This window comes from Heptranchias perlo, chromosome 6 (assembly GCF_035084215.1).
Source record: "Heptranchias perlo isolate sHepPer1 chromosome 6, sHepPer1.hap1, whole genome shotgun sequence".
In the NCBI taxonomy this organism is placed as follows: domain Eukaryota; kingdom Metazoa; phylum Chordata; class Chondrichthyes; order Hexanchiformes; family Hexanchidae; genus Heptranchias; species Heptranchias perlo.
This window is the reverse complement of record NC_090330.1, coordinates 656,493-682,271: the sequence shown is the minus strand read 5'-3', so window position 1 is coordinate 682,271 and position 25,779 is coordinate 656,493. Positions and strand designations below refer to the sequence as shown.

The 25,779-nt window shown below is 50.0% G+C and overlaps 2 protein-coding genes across 3 annotated transcripts in view; both read right to left on the bottom strand.

Moving 5' to 3' along the window:
- Positions 1 to 1,713: 1,713 nt before the first annotated feature.
- smpd1 (sphingomyelin phosphodiesterase 1) lies at positions 1,714 to 15,487 on the bottom strand. Its single transcript, XM_067985529.1, is given in 5 exon segments — positions 1,714 to 1,749; positions 1,832 to 2,003; positions 4,229 to 4,911; positions 4,913 to 4,999; positions 15,236 to 15,487. Coding segments are annotated over 5 exon segments (1,143 nt in total). The 5' UTR covers positions 15,401 to 15,487.
- A 4,776-nt stretch (positions 15,488 to 20,263) lies between these two features.
- The window catches only part of ilk (integrin-linked kinase), a 97,721-nt gene continuing 92,205 nt past the window's right edge, over positions 20,264 to 25,779 (bottom strand). For both annotated transcript variants that reach the window (XM_067985554.1, XM_067985556.1), the window contains exons 12-13: positions 23,578 to 23,708; positions 20,264 to 23,180 (exon numbers count right to left, since the gene is read on the bottom strand). In XM_067985554.1, the coding sequence (XP_067841655.1) occupies positions 23,031 to 23,180; positions 23,578 to 23,708 (281 nt within the window). In that variant the 3' untranslated portion in view covers positions 20,264 to 23,030. The remainder of the gene's footprint in view (positions 23,181 to 23,577; positions 23,709 to 25,779) is intronic.

The window sequence follows — 25,779 nt, the reverse complement described above, 5'->3', positions numbered from 1 at the left end:
ACTGACCCTCCGACAGTGCGGCGCTCCCTCAGTACTGACCCTCCGACAGTGCGGCGCTCCCTCAGTACTGACCCTCCGACAGTGCGGCGCTCCCTCAGTACTGACCCTCCGACAGTGCGGCGCTCCCTCAGTACTGACCCTCCGACAGTGCGGCGCTCCCTCAGTACTGACCCTCCGACAGTGCGGCGCTCCCTCAGTACTGACCCTCCGACAGTGCGGCGCTCCCTCAGTACTGACCCTCCGACAGTGCGGCGCTCCCTCAGTACTGACCCTCCGACAGTGCGGCGCTCCCTCAGTACTGACCCTCCGACAGTGCGGCGCTCCCTCAGTACTGACCCTCCGACAGTGCGGCGCTCCCTCAGTACTGACCCTCCGACAGTGCGGCGCTCCCTCAGTACTGACCCTCCGACAGTGCGGCGCTCCCTCAGTACTGACCCTCCGACAGTGCGGCGCTCCCTCAGTACTGACCCTCCGACAGTGCGGCGCTCCCTCAGTACTGACCCTCCGACAGTGCGGCGCTCCTCAGTACTGACCCTCCAGTGCGGCGCTCCCTCAGTACTGACCCTCCGACAGTGCGGCGCTCCCTCAGTACTGACCCTCCGACAGTGCGGCGCTCCCTCAGTACTGACCCTCCGACAGTGCGGCGCTCCCTCAGTACTGACCCTCCGACAGGTGCGGCGCTCCCTCAGTACTGACCCTCCGACAGTGCGGCGCTCCCTCAGTACTGACCCTCCGACAGTGCGGCGCTCCCTCAGTACTGACCCTCCGACAGTGCGGCGCTCCCTCAGTACTGACCCTCCGACAGTGCGGCGCTCCCTCAGTACTGACCCTCCGACAGTGCGGCGCTCCCTCAGTACTGACCCTCCGACAGTGCGGCGCTCCCTCAGTACTGACCCTCCGACAGTGCGGCGCTCCCTCAGTACTGACCCTCCGACAGTGCGGCGCTCCCTCAGTACTGACCCTCCGACAGTGCGGCGCTCCCTCAGTACTGACCCTCCGACAGTGCGGCGCTCCCTCAGTACTGACCCTCCGACAGTGCGGCGCTCCCTCAGTACTGACCCTCCGACAGTGCGGCGCTCCCTCAGTACTGACCCTCCGACAGTGCGGCGCTCCCTCAGTACTGACCCTCCGACAGTGCGGCGCTCCCTCAGTACTGACCCTCCGACAGTGCGGCGCTCCCTCAGTACTGACCCTCCGACAGTGCGGCGCTCCCTCAGTACTGACCCTCCGACAGTGCGGCGCTCCCTCAGTACTGACCCTCCGACAGTGCGGCGCTCCCTCAGTACTGACCCTCCGACAGTGCGGCGCTCCCTCAGTACTGACCCTCCGACAGTGCGGCGCTCCCTCAGTACTGACCCTCCGACAGTGCGGCGCTCCCTCAGTACTGACCCTCCGACAGTGCGGCGCTCCCTCAGTACTGACCCTCCGACAGTGCGGCGCTCCCTCAGTACTGACCCTCCGACAGTGCGGCGCTCCCTCAGTACTGACCCTCCGACAGTGCGGCGCTCCCTCAGTACTGACCCTCCGACAGTGCGGCGCTCCCTCAGTACTGACCCTCCGACAGTGCGGCGCTCCCTCAGTACTGACCCTCCGACAGTGCGGCGCTCCCTCAGTACTGACCCTCCGACAGTGCGGCGCTCCCTCAGTACTGACCCTCCGACAGTGCGGCGCTCCCTCGGTTCTGCGCTGGGAGTGTCGGCCTGGATTTGGTGCTCAAGTCTCTAGAGTGGGGCTTGAACCCATGACCTTCTGACTCAGAGGCGAGTGTGAGGCCCACTGAGCCCCAGTTTACACCCCCCGCCCCCCTGCCCGCCCCCTCCCCCTCCGTTACCTTGTCACCACTGCTCTCTGAGTCCTGCAGGACCCCAATCAGCCACTGCAGCTGCTGGGCCGGGTCAGTCGAGTTCACCAACAGCCAGAAGTTTTCATGAGAACAGAAGTTCATGTTGAGGGAGACGAGTCTCAATCCAGGCTGGAGCTTCACCGTGTAAAACCCGGCCCACCTGGGAGTGAGGAACACACACACAGCTCACCAAACGGGCACATCGGCCGAACCAGACTCCCCCACACTAACACAACCTTTCCCAGGGCCACCGCACCGCGGGATTCCACACCTCCCCCTCCTCCCTCCACTCCCGCACCTCCCTCCACTCCCGCACCTCCCCCCACTCCCGCACCTCCCACCACACCGCGGGATTCCACACCTCCCTCCCCCCTCCTCCTCCCCGCACCTCCCCCCTCCCCTCCCACCGCGGGATTCCACACCTCCCTCCCCCCTCCTCCTCCCCGCACCTCCCCCCTCCCCCTCCCACCGCGGATTCCACACCTCCCTCCCCCCTCCTCCTCCCCACACCTCCCCCTCCCACCACACCGCGGGATTCCACACCTCCCTCCCCCCTCCTCCTCCCCACACCTCCCCCTCCCACCACACCGCGGGATTCCACACCTCCTCTCTCCCTCCACCTCTCTCCCCGCACCTCCCCCCTCCCTCCCTCCCCGCACCTCATATGGGCCACTCGAGGTTTCTCTTCCTTCCCTCCCCCATATACCAGAGGTCCCTGAGCACGAGGGGGCAGAGTTCGATAAACCCAATACTTGGTTGCAGGAGCTCAAAGGTGAAAGGTCATCACGGGGAGCTGTTTACCAGATTTGTGCGTCCGTTTCTCGCACACACTGAAATTACCGCCCCACTCACAGAAGTTGCACCACAGAATGAGCAAACAGCAACATTGAGTCACCGCTGCCTGTGGTCTGATAGTTTCCCCTCTCCAACCACAGGAGCTGTGAGTGTTTTGAGTAATCGGGCGGGTCAGCTGCTAAAAGAGCCGCAATGGGAAACATCGGAAAAAGCAAACGGGCAGCGAGTTTAAAGTGGCACAGACAGAATAAAAAGTCATTCCCCCTCCCCCAGCCAAAGAGACAGAGACCCTTTAAATGGCAGCAGCACTTGGTGCTGGTCTTTATCTGTGCTTCCTGCAGCATCAGCCAGTCCCATCAGCACGGAGCTAATGCGATATATCCGCCACCATCACTGCCCCCTGCCAGGGGGGAGAGAAAGCAGGACAAAAACACAGGACAAGATATCTTGGGGTACGAGGCTCGCAGCAGAGGACCCCCCTCCCCCCCCGATTCGCAGCTTCCTCCCTATGAGCTGATCCACTGTGCGTTTTATTGAATAAAGGTTTGGCCTGTAAGAGGCAGCAGTCAGGGGGCTGCCATTATGTTCAGTATCCCTGGGCTACGCCCGGGGAGGGGTCCCTCCGCCCAAGTACCATTCAGCGACACTTTGCTGGAAAGAGAATGTGTGGACGTCGCGCGAGGGGAGGATGGGGCATTAGTGACGCCCCACACGGTGGAATGCTGCCGAACCTCACCGCCTAGAGTCAGGCTTAATAGCCACTTGGATGAGGTGCCCCGAAGGGTCGACAGTTTCTCAGCAGAGCAGGGGAGGAAATATCGGAAGAGAGGCAGAAAAAAAAATAGCAGAGATCAAATCCGGCTTTGTTCTTTTTTTAGTTCATTGGTGCGATTCACAGATCCTCCCTTGCTCAGTGTAAAGTTCCCTAGTCCACGGTGGGGAGAGTGATCACTGATTCCCCCATTGCTGCCTGGCTGAGATCAGCAAACTAAGGCCAGAGATCAAACCTGGGACCTTGTGCTGTGTGTACAGGGGCTGTGGGGGAGATTGAATGGGTGGGGAGAGTCGGTGATGGGGGAGAGTGTACAGGGGCTGTGGGGGAGATTGAATGGGTGGGGAGAGTCGGTGATGGGGGGAGAGTGTACAGGGGCTGTGGGGGGAGATTGAATGGGTGGGGAGAGTCGGTGATGGGGGAGAGTGTACAGGGGCTGTGGGGGGAGATTGAATGGGTGGGGAGAGTCGGTGATGGGGAGAGTGAATGGTGGGAGAGTCGGTGATGGGAGAGTGTAGATGGGCTGTCGGGGGAGATTGAATGGGTGGGGAGAGTCCATGATAGGGGAGAGTGTAGATGGGCTGCAGAAGGGGTGGGATCAATTGATCCAATTGAATCATGCTGATATGCCCGATGTTCTCTCTGATTAGCGGGCACCACTGCTCCTTTACTGAGTGGGTGAAGGTCAGTGCCAGTATCAGGAGGGACCATCTCGTCATACTCACGGAAAGAGGAACTTCACCCACCGAGAGCTCCGTATGTAACCCACCCCCACCCACCCACCCCTCACTCAGACTCGGAAGCAGCCTCTCTTGTACCGGAGTGTTTCTTGGGCCTCCAGGGGTAGCCAGCATTTCCATGCTTCCACCATAGCGTGGTAGAGCCAGGTGGAGGACTGGTTTCCATGGATGAACGGAGGAGGAAAGCTGTTGACCGGAGTGCTCTCATGGTTACCCACTGACGGGTAGACAGGGATATTGCCCAGGTACCGACGGACCAGGCTGCTGATGGTGTCCAGGGCCAGGATTTGGTCTGCCCGAGTCTGGTGCCAGACATTATGTGCCGGGATATCCCCTGTCCAGTACACCAGGTCGAAATGGTCGGACTGGAGGTGCTGCAACAGGTTCTCGATGGTGTGCAGAGGAAGGTCACACTTGCTGTATTCTCCCCACTTGCCGGAGCCTTTCCGATGTGGGGGGGGTGGCCCCGAGCCCTTCCGACAGCACAAGGGGTCTTTGCAGTCCGCGTCGCTCCCCGGGTGTATTCCTTGTCCCTAGTGAATGTCCGTTAGGAAGAGCACCCGAGTGACCGGTGCCCCCGGTCGGGGCAATTTCGGGGGAACCACATGCGGTTTTGGTATGTCCGGGAGAGTCACGTTCCAGTCAGAGTAGATGTCCCAGTGACCGCAGTCAGTGCCCAGCAACAGGCCGCAGATCTCAGAGGGCTTCAGGATAGAATCAACCGATACAACAATTACATCGTGCTTGAAGAGATCGATGGCCCTGGGCACAAATATCCTCAGGTGCAAGTTTCAGTCTGATACACACCTTCGTGGCGAGAACAGCCACTTCATCCAAGTTACTGTCCAACTGTTAGAGCAGAAAATGCAAATTAGCACAATGAACGAATGACAGCGTCAATCCGTGTAATACACAGACGGCCATTACACCCAGTGACACAGTGTGTGTATTACAATATACACAGGGCCATTACACCCAGTGACAGTGTGTGTATTACAATATACACAGGGCCATTACACCCAGTGACACAGTGTGTGTATTACAGTATACTCAGGGCCATTACACCCAGTGACACAGTGTGTGTATTACAATATACACAGGGTCATTACACCCAGTGACAGTGTGTGTGTATTACAGTATACTCAGGGCCATTACACCCAGTGACAGTGTGTGTATACAGTATACACAGGGCCATTACACCCAGTGACAGAGTGTGTGTATTACAGTATACACAGGGCCATTACACCCAGTGACAGAGTGTGTGTATTACAGTATACACAGGGCCATTACACCCAGTGACACAGTGTGTGTATTACAGTATACACAGGGCCATTACACCCAGTGACACAGTGTGTGTATTACAATATACACAGGGCCATCACCCAGTGACAGTGTGTGTATTACAATATACACAGGGCCATTACACCCAGTGACAGTGTGTGTGTATTACAGTATACTCAGGGCCATTACACCCAGTGACACAGTGTGTGTATTACAATATACACAGGGTCATTACACCCAGTGACAGTGTGTGTGTATTACAGTATACACAGGGCCATTACACCCAGTGACAGTGTGTGTATTACAATATACACAGGGCCATTACACCCAGTGACACAGTGTGTGTATTACAGTATACACAGGGCCATTACACCCAGTGACACAATTATAATATGCACAAGGGGTTTTAGTTCAGTAACAGTGTGTATTACAGTATACTAGGCATATTACACAATGTATTATAATTTATACAGAGTAACGTTACAGTCCACAGTGTAATACACAGAGTCTAAGGCCACTTTGAAGCCTGTAAACGAGGAGCCATCATATAGTTAGAGGGCTTGACAGGGTAGATGTGGAGAGGCTGTTTGCCCTGGCTGGAGAGTCTAGAATTACATGTTGTGGTCTCAGGATATGGGGTCGGCCATTTAGGACTGAGATGAGGAAAATTTCTTCACTCAGAGGGTGTGAATCTTTGGAATTCTCTACCCCAGAGGGCTGTGGATGCTGAGTCACTGAATATATTCAAGGCTGAGATTGATAGATTTTTGGACTCTCGGGGAATCAAGGGATATGGGGATCGGGCGGGAAAGTGGAGTGAGGTCGAAGATCAGCCATGATCTTATTGAATGGTGGAGCAGGCTCGAGGGGCCGAATGGCCTACTCCTGCTCCTATTTCTTATGTTCTTATTTTATATTTGTCCCTTTATGAAATATATTTTTATCCCGTACTAATTTTAATGCTCAGAATACAATGATCATGAAAATGCAGCAGTTGGAAATTATTCAGTATGGAGCAGGACCAGGAGTGAGGCTGTTTTAATTTGTTCTCAGGATGTGGGTGGCACTAGTGGGACTGTACTTAATCCCCATCCCGAGCTGCCCCTTGAGAAGGTGGTGGTGAGCCGCCTTCTTGAACTGCTGCAGTCCGTGTGGTGAAGGTTCTCCCACAGTGCTGTTAGGAAGGGAGTTCCAGGATTTTGACCCAGCGACGATGAAGGAACGGCCGATATTTGTCCAAGTCAGGATGGGGTGTGACTCAGAAGGCGATGACGTACCCACGACATTGCTATTCTTGAACCTTTCGGCAGTGGAGGTTGCGGGTTTGGGAGATGCTGCTGACTTAGCTTGGGGAGATGCTGCAGTGCATCCTGTGGATCGAGCAAACTGCACTGTGAGGGAGTCCTGGGCTGTGAGGTAACGGAATTAAAATCTGTGGACAGGAAGGCACATCATACGCAAGACTTTGTGTAGATAATCAAAGATTGGTGTGGGAGAAGTACTGGGGAGAGAGCTGTTCCGCTGGGACGGACGACACCTGAACCATGCTGGGACCAGAGTTCTAGCGAATCGAATAACTAGGGAGGTAGATAGGGCTTTAAACTAAGTAAGGGGGGGGGGGGGCGGGGGAAGGGTCCCGGTGGAGAGAAATCTAGAATGCTAAAGAGAAAAGACAAGGAAGCAGTGCAGGAAAGTGAATGGGGTAAGGATAATCAGATCGTGTCAGGAGGGACAGAGCGTACAAACAAAAGAGTACACTAACAATAGGGTCCGGGGTAAGAAAAAATGGTAATAAGACAAATTGGGCCATAGTACAAAAAATGTTAAGATGTCTAAAAATGTTAAAAAGACAAATCTAAAGGCATTGTATCTGAATGCACGAAGCATTCGTTATAAGGTAGATGAATTAACAGCGCAAATAGATGTAAACGGATACGATATAATTGCAATTACAGAGACATGGCTGCAGGGTGACCAAGGCTGGGAGCTGAATATCCAAGGGTATTCGATATTTAGGTAGGACAGGCAAAAAGGAAAAGGAGGTGGGGGTGGCATTGTTAGTAAAGGATGAAATCAGAGCAATAGTGAGAAAGGATATTGGCTCAGAAAATCAAGATGTAGAATCAGTCTGGGTGGAGTTAAGAAAAACCAAGGGGCAGAAAACACTGGTGGGAGTTGTCTATAGGCCTCCAAACAGTAGTGGTAATGTAGGGGATGGAATCAAACAGGAAATTAGAGATGCATGTAACAAGGGTACTACAGTAATCATGGGTGACTTTAATCTACATATAGACTGGCCAAACCAAATTAGCAATAATACTGTGGAGGACGAATTCCTGGAGTGTGTACAAGATGGTTTTTTTAGACCAGTTCGTTGAAGAGTCAACCAGGGAACAGGCGATCCTAGATTGGGTATTGTGCAATGAGAAGGGGTTAATTAATAATCTTGTTGTGCGGGGTCCTTTAGGGAAGAGTGACCATAACATGATAGAATTCTTCATTAAGATGGAAAGTGAAGTAGTCCAATCTGAAACTAAGGTCCTAAATCTAAACAAAGGAAACTACAAAGGTATGAGGAGTGAGTTGGCTATGATAGATTGGGAAGCTTCATTAAAAGGCATGACGGTGGATAGGCAATGGCTAACATTTAAGGAACGAATGCATGAATTGCAACAATTATACATTCCTTTCTGGCTCAAAAACACAAAAGGAAAAAGCGGCCCAACCATGGCTAACAAAAGAAATTAAGGATAGTATTAGATACAAAGAGGAGTCATATAAAGTTCCCAGAAAAAGTAACAAGGCTGAGGATTGAGAGCAGTTTAGAATTCAGCAAAAAAGGACCAAGAGATTGATTAAGAGGGAAAAATAGAGGATGAGAGTAAACTTGCAAGGAACATAAAAGTGGACTGTAAAAGCTTCTACAAGTGTGTAAAAAGAAAAGATAGTGAAGACAAATGTAGGTCCCTTACAGCCAGAAACGGGAGAATTTATAATGGGGAACAGGGAAATGGCAGAGCAATTAAACAAATACTTTGGTTCTGTCTCCACGGAAGAGGACACAAATAACTTCCCAGAAATGCTAGGGAACCAAGGGGTCAAGTGAGAAGGAGGAATTAAAGGAAATTAGTATTAGTAAAAAAAAAAAGAGTGCTGGAGAAATTAATGGGACAGAAAGCCGATAAATCCCCAGGGCCTGATAATCTGCATCTCAGAGTACTAAAAAGAGGTAGTCATGGAAATAGTGGATGCATTAGTTGTCATCTTCCAAAATTCGATAGATTATGGAACAGTTCCTGCAGATTGGAGGGTGGCAAATGTAACCCCACTATTTAAAAAAGGGAGAGAGAAAAACAGGGAACTACAGAGCGGTTAGCCTAACATCAGTAGTGGGGAAAATGCTGGAGTCTATTATAAAGGATGTGATAACAGGACATTTAGAAAACATCAACGGGATTAGACAAAGTCAACATGGATTTATGAAAGGGAAATCATGTTTGACAAACCTACTGGAGTTTTTTGAGGATGTACCTGGTAGAATAGATAGGGGAGAACCAGTGGATGTGGTGTATTTGGATTTTCAGAAGCCATTTGATAAAGTCCCGCATAGAGGTTAGTGTGCAAAATTAAAGCACATGGGATTGGGGGTAATATACTGGCATGGATTGAGAATTGGTTGACAGACAGGAAAACAGAGAGTAGGAATAAATGGGTCTCTCTCGGGGTGGCAGGTGGTGACTAGTGGGGTACCGCAGGGATCAGTGCTTGGGCCCCAGCTATTCACAATATATATCAATAATTTGGATGAGGGAACCAAATGTAATATTTCCAAGTTTGCTGACGACACAAAACTAGGTGGGATCATGAGTTGTGAGGAGGATGCAAAGAGACTTCAAGGCGATTTAGACAAGTTGAGTGAGTGGGCAAATACATGGCAGATGCAGTATAATGTGGATAAATGTGAAGTTATCCACTTCGGAAAGAAAACAGAAAGGCAGAGTATTATTTAAATGGTGATAGATTGGGAAATGTTGATGTACAAAGGGACTGGGGTGTCCTTGTACACCAGTCACTGAAAGCAAACATGCAGGTGCAGCAAGCAGTTAGGAAGGCAAATGGTATGTTGGCCTTCATTGCAAGAGGATTTGAGTACAGGAGCAGGGATGTCTTACTGCAGTTATACACGGCCTTGGTGAGATCACACCTGGAGTATTGTGTGCAGTTTTAGAGTCATAGAGTCATAGAGTTATACAGCACGGATAGAGGCCCTTCGGCCCATCGTGTCCGCGCCGGCCATCAGCCCTGTCTACTCTAATCCATATTCCAGCATTTGGTCCGTAGCCTTGTATGCTATGGCATTTCAAGTGCTCATCCAAATGCTTCTTGAATGTTGTGAGGGTTCCTGCCTCCACAACCCTTTCAGGCAGTGAGTTCCAGACTCCAACCACCCTCTGGTGTGAAAAGTTCTTTCTCAAATCCCCTCTAAACCTCCCGCCTTTTACCTTGAATCTATGTCCCCTTGTTATAGAACCCTCAACGAAGGGAAAAAGCTCCTTAGTATCCATCCTATCTGTGCCCCTCATAATTTTGTACACCTCAATCATGTCCCCCTTCAGCCTCCTCTGCTCCAAGGAAAACAAACCCAATCTTCCCAGTCTCTCTTCATAGCTGAAGCGCTCCAGCCCTGGTAACATCCTGGTGAATCTCCTCTGCACCCTCTCCAAAGCGATCACATCCTTCCTGTAGTGCGGCGACCAGAACTGCACACAGTACTCCAGCTGTGGCCTAACCAGTGTTTTATACAGCTCCATCATAACCTCCTTGCTCTTATATTCTATGCCTCGGCTAATAAAGGCAAGTATCCCATATGCCTTCTTTACCACCTTATCTACCTGTTCTGCCGCCTTCAGGGATCTGTGAACTTGCACACCAAGATCCCTCTGACCCTCTGTCTTGCCTAGGGTCCTCCCATTCATTGTGTATTCCCTTGCCTTGTTAGTCCCTCCAAAGTGCATCACCTCGCACTTTTCCGGGTTAAATTCCATTTGCCACTGTTCCGCCCATCTGACCAACCCATCTATATCGTCCTGCAGACTGAGGCTATCCTCCTCGCTATTTACCACCCTACCAATTTTTGTATCATCAGCGAACTTACTGATCATACCTTTTACATTCATATCCAAGTCATTAATGTAGACCACAAACAGCAAGGGACCCAGCAACCGATCCCTGTGGTACCCCACTGGCCACAGGCACAAAAACAACCTTCGACCATCACCCTCTGCCTTCTGCCACTAAGCCAGTTTAGTCTCCTGACCTAAGAAAGGATATACTTGCCACAGAGGGAGTGCAGGGAAGGTTCACCAGACTGATTCCTGGGATGGCAGGACTGTGATATGAGGAGAGATTGGGTCGACTCGGCCTGTATTCACTCGAGTTTAGAAGAATGAGAGGGGATCTCATTGAAACATATAAAATTCTGACAGGGCTAGACAGACTGGATGCAGGGAGGATGTTTCCCCTGGCTGAGGGGGTCTAGAACGAGGGGTCACAGTCTCATGATACAGGGTAGGACGTTTAGGACTGAGATGAGGAGAAATTTCTTCACTCAGAGGGTGGTGAACCTGTGGAATTCTCTACCACAGAAGGCTGTGGAGACCAAGTAACTGAATATATTTAAGTAGGAGCGAGATAGATTTCTGGACACAAAAGGCATCAAGGGGTATGGGGAGAGAGCGGGAATATGGTATTGAGATAGAGGATCAGCCATGATCATTTTGAATGGTGGAGCAGGACCGAAGGGCCGAATGGCCTACTCCTGCTCCTATTTTCTATCAGGAATATTTACACAGCGGGCAAGTTGAGTGGAGGACACAGCACAGCACCTCACCGTTTGTACAATTCTTGGCCACAAACCCACAGGCTGATCGAAACTACCCATTACTGCACATCACTTTTTTTGGCGCTCTCAAATTTCATGACACTGAGCCCATTGTAGAAATTTACCCACCCAGACAAACGCTCACTCTGCAATCTGTACGTTCTCCTTGCGTTTTGATCTTGTAAAACGGGTCACATCTAAGTTGCAAATGTCATCATTCCTGGCTTTCGATTGCCTCAAAGTCAAGTCATCCGCAAATCAAGAACCACATGTACTTATCAAACCACAGGTACATTTCAAACAGAAAGTGGGAACCAGGGGGATGGAGAGAGAAATCGGGGCAGTTTAAAAAAAATACACGATAGAAAAAAATGTTAAAAAATAAAAACAGGACCAACAGAAAATGGGAAAGGAAGGCTGGCTGAGTCGATTTGGAATTGTTTTCCATTGATTTTTTATGTAGTTTAGTGTTAATGCTCTGCTACAAAAACTATTCCTTGTGTTTGAACAGATTTCTCACTGCAAGATTGCACAGGGCTTGAATTAAAAGTGGTCAGTCCAGGGAGAGTGACATTTCTCTGCACCTGCTCAGACCAGGGCTCGTGGAGAACTGACCAATTATTCCTCCAATAAGTGAGCTGATGTATAACTAAGTGACAGCTTGGCTCAGTGGTAGGAGTCTCACTGACTTTACACTAACTGGTCTCCCGTTACCTGGTCTTCAATAAAGGTTTTACAAGGCTACTCTCCAAGTCCCACAGCACAACTTGCATATTTGAGGAGGAGTGAAAATTGTGCTCAGATCCTCTGCTCTCTCCTTCTTCTACACCGCCCAGGGTGCTGCCCCCAGCGCTAAATAATTATTTAATATCGCCACATAACTTCATCCTCTACAATCAGACTCTTTCCTTTATGCTCAAGTGATACCCCCTCCCTATCTCTGTAACCTCCTCCAGCCCTACAACCCTCCGAGATCTCTGCGCTTCTCCAATTCTGGCCTCTCGAGCATCCCCGATTTTAATCACTCCACCATTGGCGGCCGTGCCTTCAGCTGCCTGGGCCCTAAGCTCTGGAATTCCCTCCTTAAACCTCTCCGCCTCTCTACCTCTCTCTCCTCCTTCAGAACGCTCCTTAAAACCTACCTCTTTGACCAAGCTTTTGGTCACCTGTCCTAATATCTCCTTATGTGCCTCAGTGTCAAATTTTATTTGATAACCACTCCTGTGAAGCGCCTTGGGACGTTTTACTACATTAAAGGCGCAAAATAAATGGGAGTTGTTGTTAAGTGATCCTACTCGCTCTTTAAATGTTCTTTTACTTTTTATATGCTTATAAAAAACCCCATTTCCTTTTACAATATTTGCAAGTTTTTTCATCAAATCGTTTTTACTCCTGGTTTTATCAAATACTTCCCTTTTAACTTTGCTTAGTTTTAATCTATTTATCTATGGAATTCAGTAATCACGAGTACAGTGGTGTAGTGATTCTGTTACTGGACTAATAATCCAGAGAATGTGAGTTCAAATCCCACCGTGGCCAGTGTGAGAATTTAAATTCAGTTTAAATGATCTGGAAATAAAAATCTGGTCTCAGTAAAAGTGACCATGAGGCTGTCGGATTGTCATAAAAACCCAACTGGTTCACTAATGTCCTTTAGGGAAGGAAACCTGCCGTCCTTCCCCCGGTCTGGGCCGATATGTGACTCCAGTCCCCACAGCAACGTTGTTGACTCTTAACTGTAAACAATTTTACAACACCAAGTTATAGTCCAGCAATTTTATTTTAAATTCACAAGCTTGTGAATTTAAAATAAAATTGCTGGACTATAACTTGGTGTTGTAAAATTGTTTACAATTGTCAACCCCAGTCCATCACCGGCATCTCCACATCATGACTCTTAACTGCCCTCTGCAGTGACCCAGCAAACCCCTCAGTTTGTATCAAACTCACTCCCAGCGGTTCAAGAAGGCGGCGGCTCACCCCCACCCTCTCAGGGTAACTGGGGATGGGCAATAAATGCCGGCCTTGCCATCGACGTCCACAACCTGAAAGGTCTGTCTGTCTCTCTCTCTCCCCTCTCCCACTCCTTCTTTCTCTCTTCTCCTTTCTTTCCGTCCCTCTGTCTGTCTCTCACACTCCCTCTCCCCCCCCCCCGTCTCTCTCCCTCTCCCCCCGTCTCTCTCTCTCTCCATCTCCCTCCCCCCCCTCTCTCTCTCCATCTCCCTCCCCCCCCTCTCTCTCTCCATCTCCCTCCCCCCCTCTCTCTCTCCATCTCCCTCCCCCCCCCTCTCTCTCCATCTCCCTCCCCCCCCTCTCTCTCTCCATCTCCCTCCCCCCCCTCTCTCTCTCCATCTCCCTCCCCCCCCTCTCTCTCCATCTCCCTCCCCCCCCTCTCTCCATCTCCCTCCCCCCCCCCTCTCTCTCACCCCCCCCCTCTCTCTCCCACCCCCCCCCTCTCTCTCCCACCCCCCCCCTCTCTCTCCCACCCCCCCCTCTCTCCCACCCCCCTCTCTCTCTCTTTCACCCCCCCTCTCTCTCTCTTTCACCCCCCCTCTCTCTCTCTTTCACCCCCCCCTCTCTCTCTCTTTCACCCCCCCTCTCTCTCTCTTTCACCCACCCTCTCTCTCTCTCCCTCACCCCCCCTCTCTCTCTCTCCCTCACCCCCCCTCTCTCTCTCCCTCACCCCCCCCTCTCTCTCTCACTCACCCCCCCCTCTCTCTCCCCCCCTTTCTCTCTCTCTTTCACCCCCCCTCTCTCTCTCTCTTTCACCCCCCCTCTCTCTCTCTTTCACCCCCCCTCTCTCTCTCTTTCACCCCCCCTCTCTCTCTCTTTCACCCCCCCTCTCTCTCTCTTTCACCCCCCCTCTCTCTCTCCCTCACCCCCCCTCTCTCTCTCCCTCACCCCCCCTCTCTCTCTCCCTCACCCCCCCTCTCTCTCTCCCTCACCCCCCCTCTCTCTCTCCCTCACCCCCCCTCTCTCTCTCCCTCACCCCCCCTCTCTCTCTCCCTCACCCCCCCTCTCTCTCTCCCTCACCCCCCCTCTCTCTCTCCCTCACCCCCCCCTCTCTCTCTCACTCACCCCCCCCTCTCTCTCTCACCCCCCCTCTCTCTTTCACCCCCCCTCTCTCTCTCTCTCACCCCCTCTCTCTCTCTCACCCCCTCCTCTCTCTCTTTCACCCCCCCTCTCTCTTTCACCCCCCCTCTCTCTCTCTCTCACCCCCTCTCTCTCTCTCACCCCCTCTCTCTCTCTCACCCCCCCTCTCTCTTTCACCCCCCCTCTCTCTCTCTCTCCCTCTCTCTCCCTCACTCACCCCCCCCTCTCTCTCTCTCACCCCCTCTCTCTCTCTCACCCCCTCTCTCTCTCTCACCCCCCCTCTCTCTCACTCACCCCCCCTCTCTCTTTCACCCCCCCTCTCTCTCTCTCTCCCTCTCTCTCCCTCACTCACCCCCCCCTCTCTCTCTCTCACCCCCTCTCTCTCTCACCCCCCCTCTCTCTTTCACCCCCCCTCTCTCTCTCTCTCCCTCACTCACCCCCCCCTCTCTCTCTCTCACCCCCTCTCTCTCTCTCACCCCCTCTCTCTCTCTCACCCCCCCTCTCTCTCACTCACCCCCCCTCTCTCTTTCACCCCCCCTCTCTCTCTCTCACCCTCTCTCTCCCTCTCTCACCCTCTCTCTCTCACCCCCCCTCTCTCTCACTCACCCCCCCTCTCTCTCACTCACCCCCCCTCTCTCTCACTCACCCCCCCTCTCTCTTTCACCCCCCCTCTCTCTCTCTCACCCTCTCTCTCCCTCTCTCACCCTCTCTCTCTCACCCCCCCTCTCTCTCACTCACCCCCCCTCTCTCTCACTCACCCCCCCTCTCTCTCTCACCCTCTCTCACTCCCTCACTCTGTCCCCCTCTCCCTCCCCCAGGCCCGGCCTTACCTGCAGCGCGATGTCCAAGGCGGTGAAGAGCGCTCTGCAGGCCGAGCAGGTGATTTTTTGCCAGGTGAAGGCGGGGACCAGAGCCGGGGCTGCGGACAGGCCGCGGGGGCCGGGACCCAGCATCCCGAGCCCCGCACACAGAGCGAACAGCAGGCGGACAACCATCGCGCCCAGACCCAGGCCTCAATCCCGGCCCGCAGGCCGCGCCTGACGTAATGGGCGCGGTGGGCGGAGCCTGGCCCGGGGGCGGGGTCTGGTCAATGGGCGGAGCCGGGGCCTGGTCAGTGGGCGGGGTCTGGTCAGTGGGCGGGGCCTGGTCTGTGGGCGGGGCTGATAGAGACAAATACCAGGGCTGTGGGAGAGGGACGGATCCCAGAAACTCGCAAGGGATATCAAAACCAATACAAGAACTTTTATAATTGTAAACAATTTTACAACACCAAGTTATAGTCCAGCAATTTTATTTTAAATTCACAAGCTTTCGGAGGCTTCCTCCTTCCTCAGGTGAACGATGTGAAAATTCACCTGACGAAGGGGAAAGCCTCCGAAAGCTTGTGAATTTAAAATAAAATTGCTGGACTATAACTTGGTGTTGTAAAATTGTTTACAATTGTCAACCCCAGTCCATCACCGGCATCTCCACATCAGAACTTTTATGGTGATATGAGGAAAAAGAGGGTGGTCAGGAGCAGTGTTGGCCCCTTAAAAACTGGAAGTGGGGATATTGTCATTGACAATGGGGAAATGGCGGACATGTTGAACAATTACTTTGCGTCAGTATTTACAGTAGAAAAAGAGGATAGCATGCCGGAAATCCCAAGAAAACTAATATTGAATCGGGGACAGGGACTCGATAAAATTAACATAAGTAAAGCAACAGTAATGAAGAAAATAACAGCACTAAAGAGTGACAAATCCCCAGGACCAGATGGTTCCCATCCCAGGGTTTTAAAGGAAGTAGGTGAGCACATTGCAGCTGCCCTAACTATAATCTTTCAAAGTTCTCTAGATTCAGGAACTGTCCCTCTGGATTGGAAAATTGCACATGTCACTCCTTTTTAAGAAAGGAGAGGGAAACCAGGGAATTATAGACCAGTTACCCTAACATCTGTTGTGGGGAAAATGCTGGAGTCTATAATTAAGGATAGGGTGACTGAACACCTCGAGAATTTTCAATTAATCAGAGAGAGCCAGCATGGATTTGTGAAAGGTAGGTCGTGCCTGACAAACCTGATTAAATTTTTTGAAGAGGCGACTAAAGTAGTGGACAGGGGCATATCAATGGATGTTATTTATATGGACTTCCAGAAGGCATTTGATAAGGTCCCACATAAGAGACTGTTAGAATCATAGAATCATAGAAGTTACAACATGGAAACAGGCCCTTCGGCCCAACATGTCCATGTCGCCCAGTTTATACCACTAAGCTAGTCCCAATTGCCTGCACTTGGCCCATATCCCTCTATACCCATCTTACCCATGTAACTGTCCAAATGCTTTTTAAAAGACAAAATTGTACCCGCCTCTACTACTGCCTCTGGCAGCTCGTTCCAGACACTCACCACCCTTTGAGTGAAAAAATTGCCCCTCTGGACCCTTTTGTATCTCTCCCCTCTCACCTTAAATCTATGCCCCCTCGTTATAGACTCCCCTACCTTTGGGAAAAGATTTTGACTATCTACCTTATCTATGCCCCTCATTATTTTATAGACTTAAGAACATAAGAAATAGGAGCAGGAGTAGGCCAATCGGCCCCTCGAGCCTGCTCCGCCATTCAATAAGATCATGGCTGATCTGATCCTAACCTCAAATCTAAATTCATGTCCAATTTCCTGCTCACTCCCCGTTACCCCTAATTCCCTTTACTTCTAGGAAACTGTTTATTTCTGTTTTAAATTTATTTAATGATGTAGCTTCCACAGCTTCCTGGGGCAGCAAATTCCACAGACCTACCACCCTCTGAGTGAAGAAGTTTCTCCTCATCTCAGTTTTGAAAGAGCAGCCCCTTATTCTAAGATTATGCCCCCTCGTTCTAGTTTCACCCATCCTTGGGAACATCCTCACCGCATCCACCCGATCAAGCCCCTTCACAATCTTATATGTTTCAATAAGATCGCCTCTCATTCTTCTGAACTCCAATGAGTAGAGTCCCAATCTACTCAACCTCTCCTCATATGTCCACCCCCTCATCCCCGGGATTAACCGAGTGAACCTTCTTTGTACCGCCTCGAGAGCAAGTATGTCTTTTCTTAAGTATGGAGACCAAAACTGTATGCAGTATTCCAGGTGCGGTCTCACCAATATCTTATATAACTGCAGCAATACCTCCCTGTTTTTATATTCTATCCCCCGAGCAATAAAAGCCAACATTCTGTTGGCCTTCTTGATCACCTGCTGCACCTGCATACTAACTTTTTGATTTTCTTGCACTAGGACCCCCAGATCCCTTTGTACTGCAGTACTTTCCAGTTTCTCGCCATTAAGATAATAACTTGCTCTCCGATTTTTCCTGCCAAAGTGCATAACCTCACATTTTCCAACATTGTATTGCATCTGCCAAATCTCCGCCCACTCACCCAGCCTGTCTATATCCCCTTGTAGGTTTTTTATGTCCTCCTCACTCTCCACTTTCCCTCCCATCTTTGTATCATCTGCAAACTTTGATATGTCACACTCGGTCCCCTCCTCCAAATCGTTAATATAGATTGTAAAGAGTTGGGGACTTCTATAAGATCACCCCTTAACCTCCTACTCTCCAGGGAAAAAAGTCCCAGTCTGTCTAACCTCTCCCTATAAGTCAAACCATCAAGTCCCGGTAGCATCCTAGTAAATCTTTTCTGCACTCTTTCTAGTTTAATAATATCCTTTCTATAATAGTGTGACCAGAACTGTACACAGTATTCCAAGTGTGGCCTCACCAATGCCCTGTACAACTTCAACAAGACATCCCAACTCCTGCATTCAATGTTCTGACCATTGAAACCAAGCATGCCGAATGCCTTCTTCACCACCCTATCCACCTGTGACTCCACTTTCAAGGAGCTATGAACCTGTACTCCGAGATCTCTTTGTTCTATAACTCTCCCCAACGCCCTACCATTAACGGAGTAGGTCGTGGCCCATGGAATCGAGGGAAAAGTACGGACTTGGTTAGGAAGTTGGCTGAGTGAAAGGCGACAGAGAGTAGGGATAATGGGAAGGTACTCACATTGGCAGGATGTGACTAGTGGAGTCCCGCAGGGATCTGTCTTGGGGCCTCAATTATTCACAATATTTATTAACGACTTAAATGAAGGCATAGAAAGTCTCATATCTAAATTTGCCGATGATACAAAGATTGGTGGCATTGTAAGCAGTGTAGATGAAAACATAAAATTACAAAGGGAAATTGATAGATTAGGTGAATGGCCAAAACTGTGGCAAATAGAATTCAATGTAGGCAAATGTGAGGTCAAAAAAGGATCAAACAGGGTACTTTCTAAATGGTAAAAAGTTAAAAACAGTGGATGTCCAAAGGGACTTAGGGGTTCAGGTACATAGATCATTGAAGTGTATTGAACAGGTGCAGAAAATAATCAATAAGACCAATGGAATGCTGGCCTTTATATCTGGAGGACTGGAGTACAAGGGGGCAGAAGTTATGCTGCAGCTATACAAAACCCTGGTTAGACTGCACTTGGAGTACTGTGAGCAGTTCTGGGCACCGCACCTTCGGAAGGACATATTGGCCTTGGAGGGAGTGCAGCGTAGGTTTACTAGAATGATACCCGGACTTCAAGGATTAAGTTATGAGGAGAGATTACACAAATTGGGGTTGTATTCTCTGGAGTTTAGAAGGTTAAGGGGTGATCTGATCGAAGTTTATAAGATATTAAGGGGAACAGATAGGGTGGATAGAGAGAAACTATTTCCGCTGGTTGGGGATTCTATGAGTAGGGGGCACAGTCTAAAAATTAGAGCCAGAACTTTCAGGAGTGAGATTAGAAAACATTTCTACCAACAAAGGATGGTAGAAGTTTGGAACTCTCTACCGCAAACGGCAATTGATGCTAGCTCAATTGCTAAATTTAAATCTGAGATGGATAGCTTTTTGGCAACCAAAGGTATTAAGGGATATGGGCCAAAGGCAGGTATATGGAGTTAGATCACAGATCAGCCATGATCTTATCAAATGGCGGAGCAGGCTCGAGGGGCTGAATGGCCTTTCTGGTTCCTATATTCCCAGTGAGAGAGATTCCCTGGTGAGAGATTCCCAGTGATATTCTCATGGAGATAGCCCTCGAGAAAATTCCCAGTGATGTCACCAATGGTAGACATGGGAGTGTCTATGGATGTTGTCTATATGGACTTCCAGAAGGCGTTCGCTAACGTTCCACCCAAGAGATTATTTGCAAAGCTTAAGAATGCTTGGAATTGGAGCCTTTTGACTTAGGAATCATAGAATCTTACTGCACAGGCGGAGGCCATTCAGCCCATTGTGCCTGTGCCGGCTCTTTGAAAGAGTTTTCCAATTAGTCCCAGTCAGAAGAAATAGGAGCAGGAGTAGGCCAATCGGCCCCTGGAGCCAGCTCTTTCCCTATAGCCCTGCAAATTTTTCATTTTGAAGCATTTACCTAATTCCCTTTTGAAAGTTATTATTGAATCTGCTTCCACTGCCCTTTCAGGCAGTGAATTCCAGATCAGAACAACTCAATGTGTAAAAAAATTCTCATCTCGCCTCTGGTTCTTTTGCCAATTACCTTAATTGGGTTTGAAATTGGTTAGGAGGCAGGATAAATGGAGTGTTCTCTGATTGATGGTATGTGATGTGGTGTTCCTCAGGGATCAGTACTGGGGCCTCAGCTTTTCACCATATTTAGTAATGACTTAGATGAAGAAATAGAGAGTTGTATATCCAAGTCTGCAGACGGCACAAAGTTGGGGGGAAGGCAGTAAGTCATGCAGGTCTTGTATTTCAAAGAGACAGATTGTATGTGAAGCATTTCAAGATATTTTAGAGACACGGTACAAATTGGAAATCTGTCCCTCTTCTAATGCAAAGTCCATAAAGTTATATTTTCAATAAAACAGCAGTGATTTGTAAGAAGAAATCAGAAATACAAGTGTTATATAAATTACATAAATGATTAGCAAGTTCCATTTGCGCAATGCCGCCTGGCCCGGGGTCTCGACGGTTGTGTGTTGAGGATCCGACGGGTGATGTCAGCCAGGTACACGGGTTAGTGACAGACCAGCGCACAGGTCACAGCACAGGATAAGAAGGCAGGCACAAGGTCTTCAGAGTTCAAAGGGAAACCCACACATTTACCAGTGACAGCAGGACGTACACAGCGAGGGCCCAGGCACAGTGATTGTATGGAGTAGCACCACGGCTCTCAGCCATAGATGGGCCATGGATCAATGGAAGACTCCCCTCCTCCCCCCAGATCTGATCGAGAGCCTCTAACTGCAAAGGTTTTAGAGGGAGTGCAGCGGAGATTTACTAGAATGATACCTGGGCTCCAAGGGTTAAATTACGAGGAGAGATTACACAAACTATGTCTCCTCTTGCTCTGATGGGGGACTGGGTGGGGAAGTGGGTCAGACACTGACCTTTCACCTCTGACCCCAGACAGAGAGGCTGAAGGTCGTCTCTGGCGGCTGATTGGAGAGGGGGGAGTTTGATAATATTTTCACGTGTAGAGATGCAAGCAGAGCCAAGAGGTTGAGAGAGTACACCGAGGGATACAACGGACAACTGTAGCTGGCCTTTTACAATACCATGGTCAATGATGAAAGCAGTAACCAAGCCCCCTCCACCCCACACAGAGACAGAGAGCGAGACAGTGCTCCCGCCCCCAGTCCCAACCTGGGGAGCCACACACACCAGAGAGAGAGAGAGAGAGACAGACAGACAGACAGACAGAGACACAGAGCCCCCACCCCAGTCCCAACCTGGAGAGCTCCCCCCACCCCCTGACACACACACACACAGGAGAGACAGACAGAGCCCCCACTCTAGTCCCAACATGGAGAGCCACACACCACAGAGAGAGAGAGACAGAGACAGAGACTCCACCCCCCCTCCCACCACATACACATAGAGACAGAGACAGAGCCAGTGCCCCAGTCCCAACACAGAGAGAGAGACAGACAGACGCCCACCCCACTCCCAAACTGGACACACACACACACACACACACAGTTCCCTTGCACCAGTCCCTACACGGAGAGCCCCACACACACTGCCCCCGGCCCCAGTCCCAACCTGGAAGGCCACACACACACACACACACACACACACACACACACACACAGAGTGTCCCCGCACCCCCAAGAGGTTAGATGATAGAAACGAGGCATGTTTTTGGGGGTGTTTTACAAATCGGGAGCCCCTGATCTTGGGCGGTTTGTGGGAGGAGGGAAGATGTTCAGGTGCAAACACTCCACTGCTGATAATTTAACCATCAAGCTCGTCTCAAAGTGACGACAACACTTTGCACCCTCACATTCCAGATGCAATGTTTTGAAGTTTGAGTGTGTGCAGCAGTGTGCTGACAGGACCTGGATGATCCCAGGGGTGGGAGAGGGAAGGTTGCAGCACGCCACAGCAGTCGATCAGCTGTCCGAGGGAGGGGCTCGTCGCGTTATGTGATGGTGTTACTGGCCGCAGTGAGCACGCTGATCATGATCGCCTGGTGTGGACTCCGATTATCACCAGTCAACACAAACAGCAAAGAGAGGCACCGGTACCTTAAACGTACTGGATTTAAAACTCAAGGGGCGCAGGACTGGGACCTGCAGAACTCAGTGAACGGTCAGAAGGTGTGGGTGAGATCAGGTCCCCACATTATTGCACCGTCCAGTCACACAGATCCTGGATCTGCTGCTCGATGTCGATGTTTAAGCAATGCACTGGTGCTGACCAGAGGCAGAAAGACAAACCGGCAACAGAAGAGGATTAAAACAGAACACCTTCCACCCTCTCAATCCAGGGAAGAATTCAACCCTCACCACCTATCAATTACCAGCTAGTTGCTTTAACAAAATCTGGGAATAATTACTTTCCTATTTTAACAGTTTTTCCTCCTCTCCTGAAGGTGTGGACCCTCGGTGGGATGTGGCTCCAGGAGCTCTGGTCACTCCCTGGCACTGTGGCCACCCTTCCTCAGTGAGCCCAGGCTGACTATTCAACCATGGGGGGAATTACTGCCGAGCCAATCCTGTCCATTCCTGATTACCGAACACACACACTGTCCAGAGGGAGTCACTGCACAGTGATCAGGAGCGGGAGCCCTGGCTGATTCCCAACACCACCCCCCCCCCACCCCCTCCTTAACCCAAGGGCACTGAGGCTAACTGGGACTTCTCTATCGCCAGTCCAGCTGTGAACAGCTAATGCAGCACAAGCCAGGGATGGAGTGCGGACCCCAGTTAGTTCAGTATCACACTGGGGAGTGAATGCACCCACTCAGCCAACAGGCTTTTCTTCAATTCGATATGAAACCCCTTCGACCTTCCCCCCAACCAGAATGGACGATGGGGATGACCTTGTGCCCCAGGGGTTAACAGAGATCTCGTCATATAAAACAGGCAGTGAGGAAAGGCTGCAACAGACATAGTCACTGCAAAAAAAACAAAGGGAGACAGTAACAGTTTTTTGAAACTCCCAGATCTGGCCAGGGTTTGGAGTCCGAGACCTGGAGCCGTGGGAGTCTCCACTGTGGGAAAGTCCTGCAGAGGCTGTGTGTAGGTTACTGGAAGCTGTAAGGCTGATGGGATTGGGGTAAGGGGGCAATCCCCCCAGCCCCTTTCTCTATTTGTCTTGCATCTTCTCCATGATCGGTACAATCATATCGAACTTTGGTCTCTTGGCCGGGTCTTCATTCATACAGATCTTCATCAGCTTGCAGATGTGAGGGGAGATCCCGGGGGGGATCGTGGGTCTCAGTCCTTCCAGAGAAACCTGCAAAATCACACACACCCAGCAGCCACGGTTAAAAACTTCAAACACTGCTTATTTAATGTACTTTAACACGTCAACCGAAAGACAGCAACTCTAACAGTGCAGCGCTCCCTCAGTACTGACCCTCCGACAGTGCGGCGCTCCCTCAGTACTGACCCTCCGACAGTGCGGCGCTCCCTCAGTACTGACCCTCCGACAGTGCGGCGCTCCCTCAGTACTGACCCTCCGACAGTGCGGCGCTCCCTCAGTACTGACCCTCCGACAGTGCGGCGCTCCCTCAGTACTGACCCTCGCGGTACTTTGCAGTGTTTTGTGCATGGAGGGCTGGGTGCAGGGAATAAAACGTCTCCCTCAGTATATTTCCAGCCCCACTACGAAGGAAATGCACCAAACTCACCTTCATTCCGATCTCCATGTTTGAGAGATCTGCAAAAGGCACCTCTCGAGTCACCAGCTCCCACAGCAGAATGGCAAAACTCCACATGTCCGATGACCTCCGGTTAATTTCTTCCGGCTTTTTCTGGAGAGCTGTGTTCAGAAAAGGGAAACTTAACGAGGAGCCGCTGGATTATAATTCAAGTTAACTCTCTTCATTCAGCCCACCATCAAACCACAGCACTGAACGGCAATTCAACGAGCAACAGTCCGCAGCTAGTTCAGAGGGTTATGTCGCTTTATTTTAGCATTGATGTTAAATAGAGGCAGAGAGAGGGGTCGGAGGTATCAAAGGGTTTGGCGAGGGTGGAGTGGGGCAGTATTACTCGTCCACCATGTGATACCACAGCGCATTTAGTGTAAACTGAACCTGCATCAAAACGAGAGAATGAGTGTGAATGAGTGTGAGTGCAATCCCGATATCTGACAGTGATTGAGTGTGAGTGTAATCCCGATATCTGACAGTGAATGAGTGTGAGTGTAATCCCGATATCTGACAGTGAATGAGTGTGAGTGTAATCCTGATATCTGATAGTGATTGAGTGTGAGTGTAATCCCGATATCTGACAGTGAATGAGTGTGAGTGTAATCCCGATATCTGACAGTGAATGAGTGTGAGTGTAATCCCGATATCTGACAGTGAATGAGTGTGAGTGTAATCCTGATATCTGATAGTGATTGAGTGTGAGTGTAATCCCGATATCTGACAGTGAATGAGTGTGAGTGTAATCCCGATATCTGACAGTGAATGAGTGTGAGTGTAATCCCGATATCTGACAGTGAATGAGTGTGAGTGTAATCCTGATATCTGATAGTGATTGAGTGTGAGTGTAATCCCGATATCTGACAGTGAATGAGTGTGAGTGTAATCCCGATATCTGACAGTGAATGAGTGTGAGTGTAATCCTGATATCTGATAGTGATTGAGTGTGAGTGTAATCCCGATATCTGATAGTGATTGAGTGTGAGTATAATCCCGATAGTGATTGAGTGTGAGTATAATCCCGATATCTGACAGTGATTGAGTGTGAGTATAATCCCGATATCTGATAGTGAATGAGTGTGAGTGCAAAACCGATATCTGATAGTGAATGAGTGTGAGTGTAATCCCGATATCTGATAGTGATTGAGTGTGAGTGTAATCCCGATATCGGATAGTGAATGAGTGTGAGTATAATCCCGATATCTGACAGTGATTGAGTGTGAGTGTAATCCCGATATCTGACAGTGATTGAGTGTGAGTGTAATCCCGATATCTGACAGTGATTGAGTGTGAGTGTAATCCCGATATCTGACAGTGATTGAGTGTGAGTATAATCCCGATATCTGACAGTGAATGAGTGTGAGTATAATCCCGATATCTGATCGTAATTGAGTGTGAGTGTAATCCCGATATCTGATAGTGAATGAGTGTGAGTGTAATCCCGATATCTGATAGTGATTGAGTGTGAGTGTAATCCCGATATCTGACAGTGAATGAGTGTGAGTATAATCCCGATATCTGATAGTGATTGAGTGTGAGTGTAATCCCGATATCTGATAGTGAATGAGTGTGAGTGTAATCCCGATATCTGATAGTGATTGAGTGTGAGTGTAATCCCGATATCTGACAGTGATTGAGTGTGAGTGTAATCCCGATATCTGACAGTGATTGAGTGTGAGTGTAATCCCGATATCTGATAGTGAATGAGTTTGAGTGTAATCCCGATATCTGACAGTGATTGAGTGTGAGTGTAATCCCGATATCTGATAGTGATTGAGTGTGAGTGTAATCCCGATATCTGACAGTGATTGAGTGTGAGTATAATCCCGATATCTGACAGTGATTGAGTGTGAGTGTAATCCCGATATCTGACAGTGAATGAGTGTGAGTATAATCCCGATATCTGACAGTGATTGAGTGTGAGTGTAATCCCGATATCTGATAGTGAATGAGTGTGAGTGTAATCCCAATATCTGACAGTGAATGAGTGTGAGTATAAACCCAATATCTGACAGTGAATGAGTGTGAGTATAATCCCGATATCTGATAGTGAATGAGTGTGAGTGTAAAACCGATATCTGATAGTGAATGAGTGTGAGTGTAATCCCGATATCTGATAGTGATTGAGTGTGAGTATAATCCCGATAGTGATTGAGTGTGAGTATAATCCCGATATCTGAC